An 18,376-nucleotide genomic window follows, 5' to 3' on the forward strand; every position below is an offset into this window, starting at 1 on the left:
TAAAAGTGACAACTAAGCAACTTAATAAAAGTAGAAGGTTTGAAGAAGCATCCTGTAGAACTGTTAAATCTGTAGAGAGGTGGTTTGCATTCCTGTTCCTTCAGTAAGATAGCTAAGAGAGGAGCTTAATAACTGTTGATAGTTTAAATCCTTTGCTTTAATAACTGAAAATTAAGGTGAAATCTTCTCTGGTGTTTAGGTGCTACACTCAACGACAAAGATGATGATTCCCTCCCAGCAGAGACTGGCCAAAACCACCCATTTTTCAGACGATCAGACTCCATGACGTTCCTTGGCTGCATTCCACCGAATCCTTTTGAGGTTCCTCTGGCAGAAGCCATCCCCCTGGCAGACCAGCCCCATCTATTACAGGTGACACCAGCGATGGTGTTCTGAAAGATAACTGCAGTTTGCTTTTTCGTTTCTAACTGAAATATATTATTTACCCAGAATGCTTTTGTTCATTTTCAGCCCAATGCTCGCAAAGAAGATCTCTTTGGCCGACCAAGCCAGGGTCTGTATTCATCTTCTGCCAACAGTGGGAAATGCGTGATGGAAGTTACAGTGGATAGAAACTGCCTTGAGGTAGATTTAAAAGTTTGATTATTTTATACGGTGGGGATAACTTAAGATAGTACCTTCATTCCTTAAGAGACACTTTAATTTTTCACAGAAAGTTTTAAGTAGCTTTAAAAAAAAAAGATAATTCAAAAGCCCAGTGAGTGCAAAAACTTTAATTTTTTAATTTTTATTTTCTAATGTAGGAATTTTTATAGTTACTGACGTAGCATATTTCAAGTAATACTTTTTGAAGTCTGCTATACAACATGAGTTAATTTTGAAATACAAATGTTATAGTCGTGATAACAAATATTACCGTGCTCAGTAGATGTGCTATTTAATGTTTGGTCTGTGGACAAGTCAAGTGCATGAAATGCAAACACAAAACTAGAAAATAGTTTTTCCTGTTTGCTGAAGCCATTGAGATTGTGTTTATCAGAACAATTATAGTACTCTTTTTTGTGTGGTTTAGGAACTACATATATACTGAGAAAGCCTTCTAGTCTGTTTTGATTAATCTGTAATTAAGTTTTGCTTTTCCTCGTTTAGGTTCTTCCAACTAAAATGTCTTACGCTGCCAACCTAAAAAACGTTATGAGCATGCAAAATCGACAAAAGAAAGAAGGGGAGGAACAAAATGTACCTACAGAAGAATCTGAGAGTTCAAAGCCAGGGCCTTCCGCTCATGATCTTGCAGCACAACTGAAAAGCAGCTTGTTGGCAGAGATAGGACTGACAGAAAGTGAAGGGCCACCTCTCACATCTTTCAGGTAGCTGGATTTAAAAATTACTGGATGAAGTATTGCTGAGCTGATAAAAAGGAGATTTGGGACTAAAACATCTTTTTAAATTAAGATGGGTAGCTTTATTTAGTTGGAAAGTGTTGTTTGTCATTGGAAGCTTTTAAAATGAACAGTTGATCAGTCTTGAAATCTGTGCAAGCCAGTAGAAATCCTTTACCTAACTTCCTTCTGCAGACATGCTATGACTTCTTAGGTAACTAAGTTAAAAATAGCAGTTAACAGCTTGCCATCTGTGGCAGGTGATACTGACCACATTTTATGCAGTTAGAGCCCTGTAATGGTGAATCCCACATAGCAGCGAGGTTGCATGGTTTTGGAGCAATTACTCTGTGGAAGCAAGACCTTGTGTTTCAGCTGAAACTGAGCAGTTTCAGCTGAAACACAACGGATGCCAAGTTCCCTACTTACTGTTCTGTGACCGTTCCAAATGCAAATCAAGTTACTAGTTCCTTTGTATACTAATACTTAGTAACTGATTAGCTTAGTAAGCAAAAGCCATTTTTAATTGGCCAGACTCTAGGGGGTTATAAGACCGAGGTCAGTGTATAGAATTCCTTATATTTTAAGCCAAGTGGTATTGGTTAACTCTGCACAGTAGCTGGAAATCCTAGACATCTCAAGAGAATTTATAATCAGGTTATCTTGCTGTAGTTTCCAGGCTTTGTTATTTAAAGTGTATTGTTTTTTATCTGTGTTTGTCAGTGACCCATGAAATACTTTAACTAATGTCTTGCTTGACTTATAATCAAGTAATATGGACATTTGACCTCTACACCTAACTCTATAGTACAGTGATGTCCTGCATAGTCAAGTTGTTTCCAAATAAATAAGTTACTTGGAGGCAAGAGGGTAGGTAAAAGTAGAACTATGTCATATATGTCCGAAGTTAATTTCTTTATTCTCCCTCTCTCAGGCCACAGTGTAGCTTCATGGGCATGGTTATATCTCACGACATGTTGCTGGGACGTTGGCGCCTTTCTTTAGAGTTGTTTGGTAGAGTATTCATGGAAGATGTTGGAGCAGAGCCTGGCTCGGTATGTATTTTCCAGTTTAAGGACAATTCCCTTTCCACTTAAATTGTGAACCTCCCTTATTCTGATTTTTTTCTTTTTTTTTTTTAAGATCCTTACTGAATTAGGTGGCTTTGAAGTAAAGGAATCAAAATTCCGCAGGGAGATGGAAAAACTTAGAAACCAGCAATCCAGGGATTTAACGTTGGAGGTAAAAAATGTTAGTTTTTCTTCCAAATTTATCTTAATTAAAAGCTGAACTATCAAACGTTGCAGTAACTTGATAGGAGAAGCTGTGCTTCAGAGTCCGCAAGCCAATGTTCTTAAACCTTACCTGTATAAGCTGTGCTATGATTACTGTGTAGTTTTTCCATATTCTAATGAGCATTTTCTGAGGCTGTGCAGAAGTGTCCAGAAACTTTCTTGTGAAGTTGAAATTCTGTTGGTATCGTGGGCGATAAAGAACAAATTTCTTTGTGTTTTTAATAGGTTGATCGAGACAGAGACCTTCTAATTCAGCAGACCATGAGGCAGCTCAACAATCATTTTGGTCGCAGGTGTGCTACCACTCCAATGGCTGTGCACAGAGTAAAAGTTACTTTTAAGGATGAGCCGGGAGAAGGCAGCGGTGTAGCACGAAGCTTTTACACTGCCATTGCACAGGCTTTTCTGTCAAATGAGAAACTGCCAAATCTAGATTGCATTCAGAATGCCAACAAGGGTACCCATACAAGTAAGTGATACGCAGCAGTTAATCTCCAGATAATATTCATAAGTGTTGGATTTATTTTGCATTAAAACATTTGCTGTTGTCTCACTTCAGGGATTTTTTTATTGCTAAGTCTGCATGGGAACTTTGAAAACTGTGTATGTTAGTTCTCTGAGGCAAGGAAATTGTGGTGTTTTTTTTTTTCTTAAAACAGACTCTTCTTTCAAAGTTCTTAGTTTTTTTGAGCATCTGTCTCTCCAGTAGGTAATTGCCATCAAGATTTTAGGCAGCAAGTGCGTATGTTTAATATGACTGCTCCATCTGGCTTGTCACAAATAATTTTAAATGCTTTTTGAAACTGTATAAAAATTTTAGAATTATTTTTGCATTTGTAAGTTTGTGCAAACACTACAGGTTGCTTTCGTAAGCGTGGTTGAACATAGATCACTACTTCAAGTTAAATGGTTCTGTCTCATTGATGTCTTTCAAGCTATGTCCTCCTTACACTGACACTGCTTTTGGGGAGAGAAGTATAAAGAAGTTCATGGTTATGAGTTTTTTTCCTCCTTTAGGTCTGATGCAGAGATTGCGAAACAGAGGGGAGAGAGATCGGGAAAGAGAGCGAGAGAGAGAAATGCGGAGAAGTAGTGGCTTACGGGCTGGTTCTCGGAGAGATAGGGATAGGTAAGTGATATATTTTTCATTTGTTGGAGCTGGTTTGTCAGATGGAATGATTGCCTTGGTTATCTAGAGGAAAGATAATTCTACTTAAATTTAAGGTGTCTGTCTTTCTCAGTTTTGGGAGCAATTTATGAGGTAATTTATTTGAAATTCAGTATATACTTCAATTCTTTAAAAATCGTTTTACCATTGATAGATTGTCTCAACTGTATGCCATAAACCTCTCCTGCTGAAACAATAAAACCTTTGTATTAGCATCACTTTGTGAGGTGGTTTGGAAACAGCATTGCCATTGATGGCACGTCTGACTGCATTATCTAAAATACTGGTAGTATTAAAATCACTTCCTTGTTTTGAATCATTCTGAAACATTCCCTCTAAGCAGCTATGAGAAACAACTCCTCTTCTAGCATAAAAGTTAATGCTGTTTTGAATCCTTGTGCCAATGATACTGTTGCAGAAGAATTTTGCATATTTCCTCTGAAATCAGTACAAACTGCTCTAACTTTTTTTAAGGGACTTTAGAAGGCAACTTTCCATTGACACACGGCCTTTTAGACCAGCATCAGAAGGAAATCCTAGTGATGACCCCGATCCTCTTCCAGCACATAGACAAGCCCTTGGAGAAAGGCTTTACCCTCGAGTGCAAGCAATGCAACCAGTAAGTCTTGTCTGTCTAGTACATTAAATGATATGTTAAATGTTCTTGGCATATTTTCAGTTAAAAAAATAAAATTCCCTGTCCATTATTGTTTAACTTGCCTGAAAATATTTTAACATGTATGCCCACTTCTGTATTCTTCAAGATATTTTTCAGTTTCTATAATTTATCATTTAGCTTATGTGGCATCTTGCAATGCATTCTATATTTAAAATACTGAAACTTTCATGAAACTGTATTTGAAAATGAGAGAACTGGAGGAGGATATAAGACGTGTCATTCTGTATCCCCAGGCATTTGCAAGTAAAATCACAGGAATGTTGTTGGAATTGTCTCCTGCTCAGCTGCTTCTCTTACTAGCGAGTGAAGACTCCCTTAGAGCAAGAGTTGATGAAGCTATGGAACTCATTATTGCACATGGCAGGTAAATATCAAAGGTTCTGTAAAAGATGAAGACTGATCTTGTGGCCGAGACACTTGTACTGTGCTACATCTAACTCCAGTGCATCTAGCCTGCTTCTTGCTTTCTTCTAGACATTTTTCTTTGGGCAAGTGCTTTGTTGACTTTGGTTTAATCAAATCTGTCTGGTGTCAGAATATGACCATTCCTTATTGTGAAACTAAATGTTCATTTGCCTTTCTTTTCTTTTCCCCCATTAAGGGAGAATGGTGCTGACAGTATACTGGATCTTGGATTGCTAGACTCTTCAGATAAAGTGCAGGTAAGGTATTGTTGCACAGTTAGAAATTTACTAGAGATCCAGTTATATCAGTTCATTTAGAACCTAAAATGGAGCCTTCTCTTACCTTGCAAGACAAAGTTCAGCTTAATTATCTTGTGCAGTTATCTTTTTATCTGAGTAAAGCTGTTCTTGATTCTTTTCCTTTGAAAAGATTAAGCAGTAATCACTCAGAAGTATAAAACGTTACCGTCAGGAAATGTCATTGGGCTTCTTAACCAATGAAACTTGAATCCTTGGCTCTAGTAGCAAAGAGTTTGCTTGTGTGGGTTGGTAGCTAGAAATAGATTTCTTAATTACTATTCTGATTTCCAAAACAGGAAAATAGAAAGCGACATGGTTCCAGCCGCAGTGTAGTGGATATGGAATTAGATGATACAGATGATGGGGATGATAACGCACCACTTTTCTACCAACCTGGAAAACGAGGGTTTTATACACCAAGACCTGGTAAAAACACAGAAGCAAGGCTGAATTGTTTCAGAAACATCGGCAGGTATGTGATTAACGTACTAGTCTGAATAAAATTTAAATAAGTATATGAAACACCAAGGAAGAATACCAATGATCCAAGCTGCAAAAACTTTTATTCTTTGCGCTCTATATTTAGCACCTGGTGTTAAATAGTAGAGAAAATGCACTTTTCAGCTTTAGGTTTCTCTTCCTGTTAAATCTTTATTTTTTATTTTTTTTTACAATCTGAAAGCTTTCTACAATCTGAAAGGGCAGAAATTATATTTTTAAGATGATTATATGCCCCCAGTTTTTTTGTGGACAGAGAGCTGGAAAGCTTGATTCTTAGACTATTTTTACTTTAAGTTTGCTGAAAAATCCCCAATATAATATGTCATACCGAAACAACAATCAAACTTGTATTTTCAGAATCCTGGGATTGTGCTTGTTGCAGAATGAGCTGTGTCCTATCACGTTAAATAGACACGTAATCAAAGTTCTTCTTGGCAGAAAGGTAAGTTGATCATAGAAATCTGAATTTGCTTTAATTACATAAAATGTCATCTTTATAACTGCTTTTTCCCACGTGTTTTGCATTGACTGGTACAGTTGGTAAGTGTAAAGATGCTAGGATGCTTTTAAATTGAATTCAAGGTTTTCATTTTAGATTGTGAACTGAGTAAATCTACTGGAAGGTATTTGAATGAGATGGAAAGATTTGCAATAGGTTAGCTTTTGATTCCCTTCAGAAACAGCAAATTCTCCTTTTATTTTCCCCTTTCTGAGGCTGAAGACTCAAAAGGGTGGTGTTAGACAGCATCTCAGCTTGCCAAAACCACTTTTCTCGATATTTGATAAAACTCGTAGGATTTAATTGTAATTACATTTTGTCTCATGTGCAGGCATAAATTAATTCAGAGCACTAGTTACTTAAACTTCTTGCAAAAATCCCGTTTTTCACCCCTGAATGAACACCAGTAACATGCTGCATATTTCATGCATTAGTCAAGAACATCATAAGTTCTTTCTGATGCAACATACTTACACCAAGGTTTGTTATTGCTGGCCTTTTCTTTAAAAACAATGCTGATCATCTAATGAGTTTTCCAATATATATATAATCTTTCACAAAAAGGGTTAGTGGCAGAAAGATATGTCTCTAGATATCCCGATACCTTCCAAGAGATTTCCCTTGTATTCACATCACACATCAAAGAATAATTTAGTTAGAAAATAATGGATGACTTTTCAGCTTGCTAATGAACCAAAAAGTGACGAACTGTAGAAAACAGTAAAAAGTAGGTGGTGGTATTCTGATTGCTGGAAGCTGTGGTATTTGGCTACTAGGACATCAGCCATTTAAATGTGTAACAGCAGCATGTGCTTCAGTGGAGAACAGTGTTTCAGCATTTTGCAGCACTGCAAATTGTTTCCAACTTCCATCAGCCATCATCTCAAATGGTCACGCAGTTTTGAGTATATTCTTAAACAGGTATGTTTCAAACATCTGTCTCTTTTTATAGGTGAACTGGCATGACTTTGCTTTTTTTGATCCGGTTATGTATGAAAGCCTCCGGCAGCTTATCCTCGCTTCTCAGAGCACAGATGCTGATGCAGTGTTCGCAGCAATGGATTTAGCATTTGCAATAGACCTGTGTAAGGAAGAAGGTGGAGGGCAGGTAAGGATGGTCATACCTGCATCTTTGTAGTGCAGGAATTGGACAATTTGCACATGTTGCCATGTACATATAATCCAGATCCTTCTAAGGTCCCAAAGCTAATGTTCTAGCCTTTCTAGATTCAAATACTCTTTAGCCATTGAACTGTGGTGTTTTATTTTTTTCCTTGAAGGTGGTGTAGAGCATACCATAAAGCCTGGATAGTAGAGTCAGTCCTTGGGAATCCCTAATGTTTTATCCTGGAGTAGTAGAAGCAAAATTTTCTACTACTACTTTTTAGAGAAATATTAAGCTATAAATCGCTGATCAATATACCGTGTCTGTTGTAATAATAATCTCATTTTGTCTTTTTCTTCAATTGTTCTTGTTACTTTGCCATAGGTTGAGCTTATTTCCAATGGTGTAAATATACCAGTCACTCCTCAGAATGTTTATGAATATGTCCGGAAATATGCAGAACACAGAATGTTGGTGGTAGCAGAACAGCCTCTGCATGTAAGTTTTTGGTGGAGTGTGCTCTTAAAAATCAAAGTAATAATCCATAAGATTTCAGTCAGTTAATTCTTCTCCTCATTATGGTATTGCTGCTCAGGTTCTTTGAGGTATGACAGCTTGATTTAAAAGACATAATATTTTTTTGTAATTGTATAGCTCTTTTTGCAGTGCTCTGAAGACTGAGTACTTTGAGCAAGTAGTAGAGTACCGAGTACTAGAATGAAAGGACAATTCCTTTTAAACTTGATTTCATTGGTTAAGTCTGGCAAGAAACCTAACAATTGACTGTATTGAGTTTGAATAATTTTTGAAGCTTTTCTTAAATGAAAGTTAGAGTAATGTATTTTTGTAAATAGTTTTATGTAAGACCAGTGCTTAAAATACTCTGTCACATGATACTAAATCTAAACTTAGTCATTTCTGCTGACTAGTTTCCTACTGCAGTTCTGAGAGATAGGAGCAGACTATAGATTACTTCTGTGCTGATTAGGTCCAAAATTCTTCCACAAGGAACGTGTTCCTGGAATGAACTCGCTTGGTCTCGCCATCTGCATAAATTAATAAGAACTTTGTTCTAAGAGTTGAAAACTGTAACACTTGTATTCATTTGGGGATTTACTAAAATGAATTTATTCAAACTTTTCCATTTTGAAACTTGAGTTTTAACCTTTACAGGATATAATCTGTATGAAACGTGTGTATGTATACTATTTATATATACACATGTATTACAGTTTTAAAGCAGAATTGCCATATAAGTGCCTGAGGAAGCAAAGTGAACTTAAGATGTGATAAGCATTTTTTGTAACTCATAGCCCAGCAAAATATCTGAACTTCTCAGTTACAGAGTGCAGATGCTTCTGCTCTTGCAGCTGGCGAAACATTAGTTCAAAGCATTCCTGGTTTTGCAATACTTGGTGGTACTGCTCTGCTGCTTAACATGCTCGTGCAGTTCTTTGGTTCAGAAATTGTATCTCAAGTGGGAAAGCTTTGAAAGAGAACAGCTAATAGGATACTGAATTTTGAGTTGATAGGGGATTTCACATGGAACTTCTCAGTAAGTGATATGGCTGTAACGTGAATCTTGTGGCTTTCACTTAAGGCAATGAGGAAGGGTCTACTGGATGTGCTTCCAAAGAATTCATTAGAAGATTTGACAGCAGAAGATTTCAGACTTCTGGTAAATGGCTGTGGTGAAGTAAATGTGCAAATGCTAATCAGCTTTACTTCTTTCAATGATGAATCAGGTATGAAACAACTTAATCATTCAGAAACAGAGTTGTAGAGTAAATAGAGTTTAGAGTGTGAAGTTACTAGCATTAAGCTTAAAGCACCTCTTCAAATTTGACATCAGTTAAGTCATTGAAAATGGTAGTAAAATTCCTGCTATGTTCAGTACATACCTTGTAAAATGTTTACCTTCAGTTGGGGTGGGGCAGGGGGAGGCACATGTTTTTTGACTGTCACTTGGCATTAAAGGAAAGGATTATGTTCCTGGTAGCGTGTCTTTCCCTCTGGAAGTTCAGACCTAACGTTAAAACTACAAATGTGATGTATGCAGTCTAATATTTCTTTAATTTTAAAACTGTTGAGCTTCCATTAGGCTTTTCAGGTGGGAAGGTTTGGGAGAAATACTGAGGTATGTTGGAATTAGCCTTTACATTCAAAAGTACGTGTGTTGGTTCTGAAATTACTGTCTCCAGAATCAGATTGTAGCTGAGATCCGACTTGCAGTACATGTAAAACAGCTCTCATATTTATGGTTCAGCGCACCAACTGAATTACATAGATATATATTTTTTATTTATTTCCCATAGGAGAAAATGCTGAGAAGCTTTTGCAGTTCAAGCGTTGGTTTTGGTCCATAGTTGAGAAGATGAGTATGACAGAAAGACAAGATCTAGTAAGTTGTCCTTTCTCGGCGAAAATACGCAGAACAACTGGCATCATTACTGCTTTTCAGTATCTGTACCTACAGAGACTTTGTATGTGACAGTAAGGTTGCAGAGCAGAGTAGTAGTGATTGGTTAGACTTTAATTTCTGGAAACATTCGATGTGAATCCTAGACCTTGCAGCTGGAAGTATGTGTGGTAACATCCTTGCCTATGTTCACAAATGTAGAAGCATGCTTATAGTCTCTGCCAAGTAGTTCTTAAGCTGAGTAACTTGTTAGTCAACTGTGTTGTGGGCTAGTAGGGTTTTGAGATTGATTTATTTTCCTGGATCAGCTGTTCTCTTGACTTCTGTGTGTCCTGAGGGCAATGCCTGTATCCTCTCTGTTAATGTCAGTAATGATACCATCTCCTTCTTCACAAAACCTTTTTGGAATAACTGATGAGAGGCATGAAAGAGTAAGATTCTGTTTCACTTTGGAAGACAAGACTTGCCTATAAACTGTGTCCATGAGCTTCTTAAAACTACTTGCTTTTAACTTCTTACCATTTCAGGTATTATCTTTCCTTTACAGTTTGCTAAAAGGAAATGAGGACTAATCTATAAAGCAGAAAATTTAGAACACATTTGTTAAGGACTATCTGTGATTAAGCTTTGGTAGTGACACTGCTCTGCAAGTTTCACACTTGGGAAAACAACCCAATGTTCTCCCTTGCTGACTTCTGTCTGTACAAGTACTATATTCCTCTTCCTTGGTCATTTACACTCCTGGTAGAGATTTCTGGTATGTTTCATATCGATGGCAGTTAAGAATCTTCCCAGATGGAGCTGGGGACAGTATGCAGTGTAAATTTTAGCCTTGTCCAGCACAATTTTAAATACCACCTCCCTGTTTTTTCAGGTTTACTTCTGGACATCAAGTCCATCATTGCCTGCCAGTGAGGAGGGATTCCAGCCTATGCCATCAATCACAATAAGACCACCAGATGACCAACATCTTCCTACAGCAAACACTTGCATTTCTCGCCTTTATGTCCCACTCTATTCCTCTAAGCAGATTTTGAAACAGAAATTGTTACTCGCCATTAAGACCAAGAATTTTGGTTTTGTGTAGAGTATAAAAAGTGTGTATTGCTGTGTAATATTACTAGCTAAGTTTTGTAGATTTTTCCATTTGTCTATAAAAGTTTATGAAAGTTAATGCTGTCATACCCCTGGTGGTACTTTAAAGATTTAAATGCAAACATTCCTGTACTAAATTTGTAACGTAAAGGCAAAAGGAGCACTGGCAATACCTGATTGCAACAGTTTGCTAGTCAATAACTCCTTGGCCTAACCCCAGCCAAAGATGACAGCAGAACAATATAATTTACACTGTGATTTATCTTTTTGCTGAGGGAAAATATGTAAAATGTTCTGAAAATTCACTGCTGCCTTTGTGGAAAGTGTTTCAGCAAAGGTTCTTGTATAGAGGGAGTAGGGAATTTCGAAATAAAAAATTAAGTATGTTCTGTGTTTTATTTTAACTTTTTTATGGTGTTTAATTTGTGGTTGGCTGCAGTTGTGTATCATGTATATTGAACTTGTAAAAAGTTCCTGACAGCTCAGATCCCAGAGTTGGGATCGTCCACTTATGAAACCACTTTCACTGCAATTTTTGTTCTGGTTGCATTGAACTCTGGCACATCAGATACCATCACTAATATTTTGCATGTAATCTGTACCTTTAGTGTGTTTTTTTGTACATAAGATGAGGCCAATGCACAGTATTTCATAGTTCACAATCAACATTTTTGTATCCCTGTTCCAGTGAACAGACAGTCAGGAGATTGTTCCACTACCAGTTCTAACCCGACACTTGTACTACGTTATCTAACTATGTAAACTCAGCCTGGGCACTTTCTGGTAACTGTAAAATGTTTATAAGATCATGATTATTGAAGATACATTTTGGAAAACTTTAATGTTCGTGAGCAGCTTAACTTCTTTTGTATCTAGCCTTTTTTTAAGTATCTTGTTACAGTTTTTTAATAAAGAAATTACAGACAAAATACCAAGTTATACTGAAGAAACAATAGTTTTTATTTATTTAGCCATTTATACTTTAGCTGGCAGCGTACACCAAACACAGTTCATTAAAAATCTGAATTTTGTAACTGAAAAATTGACCTGCAGAAGACATTTATTTAGCCCGCATTTTACAGTTAGCAGAGAATCCTGAATGAAATGGGCCAGGCAACCCCTTCTTTTGACAGAATTGGTTTGAAGGGAAAGTGGCTTGTTCTGAAAAAAACGAAACAAAAAAAAAACAACTCAAGGTTATTAGGTTAGAATAAAATTTTGAAACTGTGTTGTAGTGGGTTTTACTGTATTTTCACTTTTGTAGTGGTTGCTTTTGGGGAGGGCAGTCTGAATATAATATAGGGCTTGTTTTTCCTAATGCTTGAGTGGTTTTTGAGAGGTAGGGAGCAGTTAAAAAAGCAGGAGCTGCTTTTTTTTCCTGTATCATAAATTTCTAAAAGCTTAGTGGACTGACGTATTGAAGGCTAAGGGTTTCTGTGGTGGTGATGTTCTCCGTCTTTCTTGCTTCTCCAATGCCATGAGTCTTAGGATTTTTTTTCTTCCTTTCGCTGGGGAGAGCTAAACTAAGGCTCCATTAAAATCTGAGTGGAATTCAACTCTGCCGGAGTTCCACTGGATTTTCCTTTGTGCTTTGTGTCAGCTAGTGGAGGATGTTCAGAAGTTAGCTACAACTGAGATTATTTTTTAAAAGGCTCCATTTTCATCATTTATTTAGTTGCTGCAGGTATGAAGCACAGTTGAGATCAGAAATTCTGATCACACATTGCTAAATTGATGCAGAAAATACTGTTTTCTAGACAGGGTTGACTGTGTCAGGCTCGTGTAGTTAAACTGCAGATAAATCAAGTAAATGGATGCAGAATTATTTCTGCATTTATTAGTACTTCCTAAATGACTTATCCTAGAAAAGGATAGTTTCAGCACATGGGAATTGGAGTATATTCTGGATTTTCTGTTGGATACTTCGGTGTATCTTAGGTTTTAAACCTATCTGATTTTACTATTTTAGTTTAAATATGTTTCAAAAGGCAGTACTGTGCACGAGTCCAGGTGTAAATGTGTTAGTACAGAGACAATTCATGCTGTATGGCTGTTGTCATGCTAAGGAGAAGAGTTACAAAGGTACAAAGCATCTTACACCTTATGCTCGGATTTCTTACTGGTGTAATTATTTTCATCACCAAAAAGTCTAAGGGAAATACGTGAAGTTAGTAGAAAGCAAAACCAACCAAACAACAAAAAGAAACAACAAAAGAAACGAACCCTGGTTAGGATCGGCCTCAAACCTACAGTCTGTAAAATAAAGCTCCCTCCCTCCCTCACAAAGCTTTGTGAGACTTTGATGTATTAAAAAGTATCCAAGGTCCTTGGATGAAAGGCCATATATAAATGTAAAATACTGTGTGTATATATCTATGTATTGTGTGTATATGTATATAAGTGTATGTGTATGTATAACATATAAATATATGTTATATGTATATATATTTCTGTATATAGCTTAAGCCTTTTTTAAGTCCTGTAATGTATAGCTAGACAAAAATAATGCAGGTAACTCACAGTAGCTCACCGTATATACACACACACCAGGCTTTCTGATGACAGAAGTGGAGAGGGGATCTAGGAATGATTTATGCTGTGGTCATTGACTTGAAATGTATATAAATAGCTTTTTTTCCTCTGTATGGTATATTTAAGCTATATCGAGATTTTAATAAGAAAAATGTTTATTAAAATCATACACCTCATCTCCCGTTGACTTAAGCCCTTCTGTTAGTTCACTTTGAAGATGTGGTAGAGAAACAAGTTAAAGGAAAATTCTGTAATGTTTACTTTCTATATAGTCCAAATCCTTAGCTGTTTTTAACTGCTGAAATAGGAGATTAAAGGATAGATGCTGCTGAAACATTTTCACCACCATGCTAGTTCCTATGCTGAAGCTAGGGAGACCTGACACCCTAGCGTGAACTTCCCAGGGTTAGTTCTCAGCACTGGTTTCAGTTGCTTCAGCTTACTGTACCCAAATCCAGAAGGTAAATTGCTTGCTTTGTTAGCTTACCAGAAGTGGAAAACTGCAAGGACTTTTCTTATCAAGTGCTCTTTCTCATCTGTTTGGTATGGGAGTGTCTTTTCTTTCCTGCAAGGTAGTTATTTGCTCATTAAGTAACACTCAGTTTAAAAATAAAAAAAAAAAAGTAGTGAACTGGCAAATCTGTAAATCAGAAGCACTCCCATCTGGTACAGCAACAGTCATGTAGGGAGGAGTAAGAAATGCGATTTTCTTTATCTCTTAACCTGAATTTATCTTTTAAAAGAAGTGCACAGTTGTGTGTAGACCTGTTTTTCAGAAGTTTATTTGACTGTGTGCATCAACAGAAGTGCACCGAGAGCAGAGCATGGGACAGCTCACTTCAGTTGTGTGGGTGGGAGAAGCGGAGAAGTTGCCACCCCATCTCCTGCTGCAGTTCTGTTTCTCGCAGTGCTCTTCTTGGAGGCCTTGTCCAGCACAGCTTTGTCATCTTTAACAGTGGGTGACAGATTCGGAATAGTACCTGCTGAGGAAGCTTATCTGCTGTTCTCTTTTATCTCCCTTTTTATATAACATCCTTATAACCTGTGGATCACGTCGCTGTGAATTTCTGTAAATACCCTTCTAAACCTTTCTGGCTTTGTACTCTTCATTGATGCTTTTGTTTCTCTAGCTTCCTCTTCCTGTGGCAAACTACAGGTACCTAGCTTGCTTGCTTTGCTTCCTTTTCTCTTTTTAAGCTGTGGAATTTGACCTTTCTCTAAACTCTTCAGTCTAATCATTTTCAGTAATGCATCTGACAAAATCAAATAGAAAACTCCGCAGGTCCTAAATAACTGGAAGTCCTAAACAGCCGGTTTTCGGAATGTGGTGGTTGTTTACCCCAAGCTCTGAGCGTCCACACACAGACAGAAACGTGATGCCGAGTGGTCCTGCCAAAGCTTCACTGAACATCTTGAACCCAGTGCTGGAAGTTCACGTGTGTGCTCCCTGTGGAGAGGACGTGGAGACACTTCGTAATCGAAGCCTCTTCTAAAGCTGACGTGCATTGTGGTGTGATAAGGACTTCTTAGCATCTTCAGGAGTGTTGCTGGGTCCTTTCCTAGTTTGGAAATTGCTTTCATGGTTTTAATTTGTAGCAATTTGGATGTTTTTATTGCTGAACTGAGAAGCACGGTTTGATTTCTGATCTGTGGAGTTGCCTTTTCAAGAGGCTAACTTAATGCCTTGCTTGAAACGCAAGCCTGTAATTGAGACTTTTCCCCTTTGTCCATGGCTTTTTTAATATGAAGCTTTTGCTTTTCATCATTTATCACCACAGGTTGCTGTGTAGTAATGTACTGTTTGGTATAGCAAGAAGCGGTTGGTTGCTACCAGGCGTTTCAGAACTTTTTTCCCTGTGATGGGGAAACTTTTCGGTATCCTTTGTCCAGTGACAACAGCCAACACAGCCTATGTTTGAATGCTGTAGTCATGTGAACCTGTTGGAAAACGCCTTGTTGCCACAGCCTGTGTTAGAGTTACCGTGCAAGGAGGCACTTTCAGGGTAGCTTTTCAGAAAAAAACTTACTTTGAACATACTGGAACTATTCATGAATTGATTTTCATGCAGTGAGTGTTTTTCATTGGAAAGGCTGATTTACCTTTGACTTAGAAATGATAATTCTTCAATTTACCTCAAATAGTATTCTTTATATAAAATTTGATCTTTGTAAAGCATTTTTAAAAGACAGATATTCCCAAAATAAATAGTATCTTTGGAGGGAAGAGATGTTATAGTTCAAGCTGTGATGATGGACGTCATACTTGGTATATTTTTTGGGACTTAATTTGTAAATTACTTTACCTTGCCATGAAAGAGTAGTTGTCCAAGGAGTTGTAATTGATGGTACTGTTGATTACATATTTTTTCCCTTTGCTTTCGTTATCTTCAGAACTAAATATAGGACAAGCCTGCAGGTTGTCCTCATTCATGCTCTTCTGAAGGAGAACGTGGACAGGCTTTTTCTTTTTTTTGGATGAATTTTTTAGAGTGGATCAAAATTACTTTGTTTGCACAGACCAAATTTTGGGAATGGAAAGCTGTGTTAGTAGCTGGTCAGGTCTGGCTCTCTCCAACAGCGTACCAAGTGCCTGTGCTGCTGCCTCAAGTCCAGTCACTGCAGTTAGATTTAGAGCTCTTGTGCAGCCACAGGCAACCGACCCTGTGAGAGGACCCGTTCTGGCAGACTGGCTCGGTGTTTGGCGTCGTGCACCTCTGGGGAATGCCCCTGCACTTTCAGAAAGCGTGTATGAAAGTCTGTGGGTCAGAGTCCCTCCCCACACAGAAACAAATGCCCTAGGGCTTGCGTGCTGAGAAAGCAGAGGAATGCGACCTTGGGGTTGCACAGGACAGCTCTTGTACCGCCAAGTGATTAGGAGCTAAAGAATGAAGCCATGTTTGCCATCCACCCTGGTGCTTGTTTTAAGAGACACTGCAGTCCACTTCAGTAATCTTTAAGCCTTGCACAAGCATGCCTAATACTAAATTTCATATATACGTTTATTCTGTGTAAGCTGCTTCAGAACTCCACGATTGCTTTTCCATATTTCAGTATCATGTATATTATGTAATTAATTTTATATAAAAGTTAATGGAAGCTTGGGGTTTTTTGTGGGGATGCAAGAAAAGCCAACTGCTGTTTGGTTAGTCCTTCACTCGTTAACGGTTTGTTTCCTTTGCTGTGTTTTTCCCTCTACACATTAATTTTCAGGCACTATGTAAATAGATATTTGCTGTGCAGCTATAAAAGGGAATGTGTGTTTTTAAGAAATTATCCTCGAATATTTGTAGTCCTTTCTTTTGTTATTACATGAATTTGTGGTATTTCTTACACTTTCAAATACTCAGTCCCTTATTTAAGGAATTTCGAAACGGCAGCCAGGATTAAGGTTAGGGGCAGAGGACTAGGACGACTGATAGGCAGGTCAATGTTATAAAACAGTATGATCAGTGTGCTTGAGGTTTTTTGAGAGGGATGCGTGAGTTCCTGGGACATCTGTGCACTGCATTGTACTCACCAGTGTAACTCGTCAGTGTTAATGGGTCAGCAGGGCTTGCTCTAAATCAGCACTTCTGTCATCATTTGCTCTGGACCAAGAAATGGGACCCTAAGACACACAGTATGTGGAAGAGCAGAGCTGTTGAACATGGATATTAAGCAATGTGTGGGGATGTTTGGGTAATAAAACTTTTAAGTCTGGCTCAAAAAAAGCAGTAGTTAGGTAACCAGATGTTAGTATAAAACTGTATTTTCTTGTGCTTGTTACGTGTTCTCAGCTACTCCTTGGTGGCTGTGAAATTTCTCGGATGCTTTTAAAAAGAAATAATGACAGAAACTGACAAAGGTATGCGTAACTGTCTTGAAAATGATACACGGATCAGTTGAAGCTCATAACTGCACACACGTACCTTTCTGTGGCTGTGGGTTTGGCTGGTACTTGGGATTGAGAGCACTGGGCAGCGGTATCGGGGTGGTATTGTGGCTGTGACTTCTCTGCTGAGGAACATCAGACCTCCAAGTCACCGTCCTCCTCCTCAAGTGCCTCCCTCCTGCTCTCCTGGCGTTTCTCTACCTTTACAGAGCGGCTCAGCTCTAGTTTTATGTTGGTTGAATGTCTTGGGTGCTCATAAACTTCTCTTGCTGATGTTTGCTTTCATATTTGTCTCTGATGTCAAGCCTTCGTGAGAAACCAGGCCCTCCTGCACGTGGTGGGGCTTTTATTCTGCTGCCTTTTTTTTTTTTTTTCCCCTCTTCCCTCCAGACCATTCAGTTCTGATAAATGACCTGCGTACCTACAGGAAACTGCTGCGGCCAGCCTGGCCACGAGGAAGGAAGAGGAAACAGCCTCCAGGCACTAGCCTCGTGCAGAAATTTCTGTTTATAAGAAGTGATTCAGCAAAAAATGATGGAAATGTTTTAGTAGTGCTTCCACGGGCGGTGCTTGTACTCACAGGGCGGTGCAGGGAAAGGGGCAAGAGTGTGTTACAGGTGGTAAGCAGCTCTGCACCACACCTACATAAATTACACACCTACTGGAAGGTGTTCTGAGGTCTGTATTAGCTTAGGACGGACTCAAAAATGTAATATTTTTCTTTAAGTTACACTTTTTCCATACACTTCCACCATGCTCACCTTTATCCTCTAATAGCCACACTGCTATCAGTGCCAGCTGCCACTACTACAGGTTGTTGCAAACCCGTTACCTCCCTCCACTACTTTATCTGCCGTTATCGTCTCAGCGGCTTGCCTGGGATTTTATATATGCATATGTGTATATGTATGTGTATATATTTATATATATTTTAGTAAGAGCAGCCGCTGCCCTGCCCCCTCCGCCTCCCTCAGCTTTCCGCCTCTATTTTTGTGTCGCAGGCGCGGGCCCGCAGCCTGCTCCGCCCTCGGGGAGCTTTCATTTTTTTTCTGTTTATTTATTTTTCGACTTATTTATTTCAGAGTGCTTGTGCAACCTCTCTTTCTGAACACCACGGCCCCGCGGGCCGTGCAGCGAGACCCTCCCTCGCCTCCCACCGGCCCCA

At 38.4% G+C, this 18,376-nt stretch overlaps 1 protein-coding gene across 4 annotated transcripts in view; it reads left to right on the top strand.

Annotated features, from left to right (window-relative positions):
- The window catches only part of UBR5 (ubiquitin protein ligase E3 component n-recognin 5), a 77,132-nt gene extending 65,920 nt beyond the window's left edge, over positions 1-11,212 (top strand). For 2 of the 4 annotated variants that reach the window (XM_027452555.3, XM_072034416.1), the window contains exons 43-59: positions 200-372; positions 472-585; positions 1,111-1,331; positions 2,278-2,398; positions 2,487-2,585; positions 2,864-3,107; positions 3,656-3,767; positions 4,281-4,425; positions 4,719-4,849; positions 5,087-5,147; positions 5,486-5,661; positions 6,048-6,132; positions 7,142-7,297; positions 7,679-7,792; positions 8,895-9,039; positions 9,610-9,695; positions 10,588-11,212. In XM_027452555.3, the coding sequence (XP_027308356.1) occupies positions 200-372; positions 472-585; positions 1,111-1,331; positions 2,278-2,398; positions 2,487-2,585; positions 2,864-3,107; positions 3,656-3,767; positions 4,281-4,425; positions 4,719-4,849; positions 5,087-5,147; positions 5,486-5,661; positions 6,048-6,132; positions 7,142-7,297; positions 7,679-7,792; positions 8,895-9,039; positions 9,610-9,695; positions 10,588-10,800 (2,396 nt within the window). In that variant the 3' untranslated portion in view covers positions 10,801-11,212. Of the gene's footprint in view, positions 1-199; positions 373-450; positions 586-1,110; positions 1,332-2,277; positions 2,399-2,486; positions 2,595-2,863; positions 3,108-3,655; positions 3,768-4,280; positions 4,426-4,718; positions 4,850-5,086; positions 5,148-5,485; positions 5,662-6,047; positions 6,133-7,141; positions 7,298-7,678; positions 7,793-8,894; positions 9,040-9,609; positions 9,696-10,587 lie in introns of all 4 variants that reach the window. The other 2 variants (XM_072034414.1, XM_072034415.1) reach the window with 2 other exon arrangements.
- The last annotated feature ends 7,164 nt before the right edge of the window (positions 11,213-18,376 follow it).

This window comes from Anas platyrhynchos, chromosome 2 (assembly GCF_047663525.1).
Source record: "Anas platyrhynchos isolate ZD024472 breed Pekin duck chromosome 2, IASCAAS_PekinDuck_T2T, whole genome shotgun sequence".
Classification (NCBI taxonomy): Eukaryota; Metazoa; Chordata; class Aves; order Anseriformes; family Anatidae; genus Anas; species Anas platyrhynchos.